The 5,683-nt window shown below is 46.9% G+C and overlaps 1 protein-coding gene across 1 annotated transcript in view; it reads left to right on the forward strand.

Moving 5' to 3' along the window:
- T265_12020 (hypothetical protein) overlaps window positions 1-5,683 on the forward strand; it is a gene marked incomplete at both ends in the record, with an annotated part of 31,604 nt that overhangs the window by 12,904 nt on the left and 13,017 nt on the right. The window contains one exon of the mRNA XM_009178908.1: window positions 3,844-3,985. Coding sequence (XP_009177172.1) covers window positions 3,844-3,985 — 142 coding nt within the window. The remainder of the gene's footprint in view (window positions 1-3,843; window positions 3,986-5,683) is intronic.

Genomic DNA, 5,683 nt, shown 5'->3' on the forward strand with positions numbered 1-5,683 from the left:
GCACCTCGGAATGATTGTGTTAAGCTAGCACTAAGTCCCTTCCCCGTCCACCTTTATTCTTATCTTTACAATAAGGCTTCCAAATAAGTCATGGCTGTACGGCAGTGAAGCATTGGTGTTGAGCGCTGATGTCATGCTGTCGTTGATGATGATGATGATGATGAATTGTCCAGCCATGCATCCGAAATGTGTGTCCCCCATCTTTTTAGAAGAGCGTATTTGCGGTTCTGACTTTCGTTAATGCCTCATATGTAACACATCAAAACTAGGTTCAATGGCTATACCTGGGGTGTCCTATCTAGGCGGAACTGTTATTCTTCCTGACACGAAACCATTTCTTCGGTGTCAGTTGATTAATTAAACAGGCTGCCGATGCTTCAACGATTCTCGTACTTTTTCGGTTGCTGTCTACGTGGGTAGTTAGCCTCTGCTCGCACTGGGCTTACAGATAGGTACTACGTGATATCTAGGATTCGTTTGATGTCACATCTGCCCTCTTCCTATGTGGCTCCAACATAATCGTGCACAGTGGATTTTCGAACAGCTCAAATAAATGTTCAGCGGTTGAGTTTGTCGGAGATCACTTGTGCCATTCTCATCCTCTTGGTGGGTTAAAACGGACAGTACATGCGAATGAGGAAATTCAGGTCGAACGAAGGCCTTCGCGTATTGGTTCGTCGAGCTAGGCACGGCGTGCGGCTGATGCCTCCGCAGTTCAGTTGTCGTTCCGTGTTGGTAATTTGTTCACTGTGGGTTTTCTTATCTAAAAACAGACTGTTGACCAGCATTGTCGATTCTTTCCGATTGACTCTCTGACTCGCTATCCGTTCCCCTCGTTGCTACCCCAGGCGGGGCCTAACCATGTAGACACTACCCTCGTCTGCCCATCGGGTACTCACCAACCCAAGCACGAGTGGGGCTCAGTGATTAGCAGGTTGACCAGTGTAGTCTAATTTTGAGCTGCGTGCAATTTCCGTATGTGTGCACTGAACGTACGGATAGCCAAATGCCTGAACATATTGGGACTTGACAATGCGCTCAAGGAACACGTGGGGATGCACGCGTTCAGGCTGTAACCCCCCGGAGGACCTCAATTCAACTTGTAAGCACGTTAGTTCTGATTCGGAGATGTTTTAATAACCTTACCGACGCACTTTCTGTGCCCTATCGGGACAAATTATTAATGATACCGCGACACGGTTTTATGATTTGAAGTCATCTTATCTTGAAATATTTGTAAATCTATACATATTGTTACCAAATTCATAATTCCGCGTTACCACTGTGTATGTAAGCGTTCAAGCTTTCAGTAACTCTCGATTGTGTTAACACAGATGTTTCATTTCATGTTTGATGTACATTGTTTATTCGGGCTCAGGATCTCTGGAGCTTTATTGAACATAGGAATGCTGTGTTCAATTCCGTTCATTTTATCAGCTATAAACCGTGTATCCAGCTGCTACGACTACCGGGAAGTGGGAGAGTGTGGAACATACGGCCAAACCTTGGAGGTGATAGCATGTTCAGTTACTTTGTTGAGAAAAAACCTTCATTGATTTACCTCATTGGTTCATATTCATTTACGTTGTGAACTCCTTTTCGCTTCTGCCCACCCCACCTATTGCAACGGTTTTCTCACTCACTAATGCAGTTCGATGACATTTGGACGATACACGCATGGTGAAATGACATGAAGGTGCTTGTCAGTAGTGTGAAGATTTTGAAATCAGTCTGTGCTGAAAATCCGAGGAACGAAGTGCAGCTTTCCCAATTTCCCTAATGATCAGCTGTACATACCACATGAATCTCCTGGGGAATCTGAATCTGCGATATCCGGTGCGAGATGGCTCAGTGGTTAAGGCACGAATTCGCTGGCCAGAAAGTTCCTGGTTCGAACCCGACCTCCGTACCTCGACTGCTCCTTTCTAGAATTGGGCAACTTGGCAGTATCTCGGCCCTCGTGCTTCCTTCGGGTGACATGGCAGCTAGACACCAAAAGAGCGTTACGGCTGAGCTAAATTTGGGCTAGCATATGAACTCTATACCGTTCATCCAAATGATGTTGGCCAGCAGTGTGATTAACTTACACTCTGAGCCACTATCAGTTAGTCAACCGCTTGATTTAGACTTAAAGGCCTATCATGTCCCACCACGTTTTCTTAAACAAGTACAATCCGACTAAGTGAACATCAGTCATGGCTGTTGGCATGGATAGTGCAACGTGGCAAAAGCTGATCGCATGGTAGTGCTGCATGTGGACGGTGCATCTTATACTGTTTTAGTCACAGGTTTAGCAACCTCGTAGGTTACAAAGTCATGAAATGGTATTGTGATGTTTTGTAGAATCGAAGTGTCGTTACTGTCGACGACAAGACTACTATGCTGCCAAAACAGTCGTTGCCTAATATCTGAGAGGGACTACATTCGTTTCGTCCTTGTTAGTGGTGAATGTGGTGATCATCAGTGGTGAAAATCCCACCAATCTACAACGCGGTTAACTGCTCCTTGGAAAAGATGGGCTAGTTCAACCATTGCCATAGACTTCAGGCGCCTGCGAGCAGTGTGGAAATTTCAAGATTGAAACAGTGTATTGAATTACGTTTTATAATCCGGACGTTTCGGTTGCCATGGGTAATCTTTTTTCAGGGATTTTTACAATCAGTTGGACACGGGCCAAGTACATCATTCTTTGGGGCCATTTTTTGGTTCCTGAAATCGGATTACAGTCCATTGCGGCCAACATGTATTCGCGTGTACTTTGGCTAGGACGTGCCCCCCCTTCGCTGCTATGTGTGGCCATTTCAAGCCAGGTAGATTGGATACTCGCCCCAGTTGACGCAGTTCGTTTGTATCAATCTCATAATTCAGCACACTTCCGCTCATTATATGGCTCGAATCCTCGCTGGGGTATGTGTGTGCATCGAATTCGACTTGCTGAATGGACTCGGGTGCATGGAGTGCCATGGCTGAATCACGTTCAAGTTTTATACTCAAGTGGGTTTTGTGGAGGGGAGCGTGCATGACGCCTGTGGTCGTGATTCGCATGTGGAGTTACCTGACTATCTGACCTACGTATTTGGCTGCACATTTTGTGCGGGAAATTTGGTGGGCACCGCTTGTGTAGTGTTTCGTTTAGATATGAACCTTAGCTCTTACAAATGTGTTATCAATTCGGGAGAACGCTTCATTATTGTGATCACGAAGTAGCTTCCGGGTGGCATCGGAAATGCCATCTTTATAGGGTATTCTCAGCAATCAGCAGCGCGTTTATCTTTACCTGTCTCACCGTTCCATGGAGCGTCCTCACCGTTCGTTGGGTAAAGAAGCCTGTGGGGTATTTATTGTGCTTTTGTAGCGTACTGAGTCATTTCGGTTCATGTGCTCGTATGGACTGATCTGAGCATACTTTTTTGACACGATCCACCAAAACTCTGACAACTGTGCATTTGACGTGGTAATGGTTCTCAATGCAGGAACTTGTCCGAATGCCTGGGTTTCCTGTGAATTCCCACCGAGAATTGATAGTTGGTGTTAACGGATAAACTGCGATCCATTAAACTTATAGTTCTGTACTTGCTCTCAGTTTCTAAGGTAAACTCTATACTACTGTAGAAGCTGGAGCCAACGTACCCTTGTGGATGATAAATTGACCGATTCGAGTGATGCGCTTTATGGTACTCAGGTTATTCAGTAAGATCCAAGCCGAGCTTGGCCCGTGACTAGAGCATTTTGCCATATTGTCTAATGACCTTCTAAGTTCGTCGGACGATATTCTCCGATTGAATTGATAGTTACTTTATTCTGTTTGCACTTTCTTCCTGTCTCTTGTTCTGTCCTTCGCAGAAAACACAAAAATCTCATTCTTCTGAAAGTTTCAGAAGCAGGCGAGAAGCATGCCATTGGTGGCATATCCTTTCGAATGTTCCCGTCTCAAGGCTTCACTGAGATTGTTTTTTGTGCAGTGATTTTCAACGAACAGGTCAAAGTAGGTTATCGTTCCTGTGCATCCGCGTTGTTTTCTGCTTACCTGACGGAAGCGTACACCCACGTACAGACGCCACAGTGAGCTAGTCGTTTATGAGTAGACGGGCGCCGAATAGGATTATTAGTTTGGCATCTCCAGCGGACTGTAATTAAACTTTCAGTTGCTGTACAGAACTGAATGAACACTAAGTGGAACCCTCATACTTATTGCCTTATCTTTTGCGAAACGAAGCCTCACACAACACGGACTGTATAAAAATGGTTACATTCATTGAAATAAAATAAAATCTTTCAGGTATTTTAGTGCTACGAGTAATCGTGCTACAAGGCGGGCTAGGGGTAAAGTCATACTGTCCTCTGCGGCAGGAGTGTGAAGGTAGTAAGGTGTTTCCCCCAGGCGACCAGCATGTCCATATTTATGGAAGCAGCGATGCTGCCTTCCCCCGAGGAAGCACGGGTTAGAAAAGCTTGGCCCCAAAAACCGCACACTCCGGTCGCCCAACGGTTGACCGTGATTGCTGACGCATTATCCAATACGGTCGAAATACTTTTAAAACCAAAGAGCCTGGTGCCGCTCAAAAGGCACCTGCTGTGCGCAGCCGCATCAGGTATGAGACAGTAATGCCTTATTCCCTGTGCTCTCGGATTAGGCCAACGCTCTGCAGCCAAGCAGGTCAGACCATAGAGTCATCGGCCCCAAAGAAGACCCTACTGTCCGCTGCCTCGTGGGTCAGACGTTTGAGACAGAGGCTATGGGCAGGGTCCCCGAATAACATCCTACATCTTCCAACTGCTTTGTGAGTTAGACTTCTGAGTCAAAGGCTCAAGGTGGGGTACCTCAACCGAACCCCCTTCCTCGGCCTGGGCAACCGGGAAGTATCATTTGCCCGCGCAGTTCAGTGTTCACCGATGTCCCTCCCCAACCCCTTCCCACTGCACCACCTTTCGAAATCCACGGGATCCTTTCTATATAGGAGCTTTTAACGTCCGTACTCTATGTCAAATTGGCAAACAGGCTATGCTTGCTGAAACCTTGTACTCCCTTAAAATTGATGTATTCTGTCTCCGAAACGCGTATACAATACCTGAGCGTGGTTATGCACCTCAGAACGTTAAGGATAATCTCAGCCCTTTCACATTCCACCCTCGGTGTGTCCGGTAACCCAGGAGCGATGACTCGTGGAATATATGGCGTGGGAGTCGCACTCAGCCCCAGAGCTGAACGCGCTTTGCTGGATTGGATCCCAGTGAACAGTCGTCTCTGCGCCGTCCGGTTATCCAGTTCAATCAAGCTCAATGCCTCGAGGCATAAAAAGCCAGGCAAAAAGACATTGTGATCCTCGCTGGCGATTTGAATGCTCAAGTAGGTCGTCTGAGCTCCTTGGAATCACATTTGGGTGGTCGATTCGATTCGGATGCTCGCTGCACAGTTGTGTGCTGATCACGAACTGTTTCTGGCAAGTACGAACTTTCAACATAAACGTTCGCACCGCGTAACCTGGCGGCCGCCAACTACAAATCAACCGTGGACCCAGTTGGACCACGTGGCCATCAGATGGTGCGCGCACGCCTGACAAGTTCGTTTCCTTCAGGCCCTCGCAAGTCGGCAAGGAGCATGCCAATCCCCTATCTTCGAAGAACTGCCATAGCTCAACAGCATCGATCTTGGCTAGCCCAACAACTCTCCACGGTAGAACAA

This window comes from Opisthorchis viverrini (assembly GCF_000715545.1).
Source record: "Opisthorchis viverrini unplaced genomic scaffold opera_v5_712, whole genome shotgun sequence".
NCBI classification, from domain to species: domain Eukaryota; kingdom Metazoa; phylum Platyhelminthes; class Trematoda; order Opisthorchiida; family Opisthorchiidae; genus Opisthorchis; species Opisthorchis viverrini.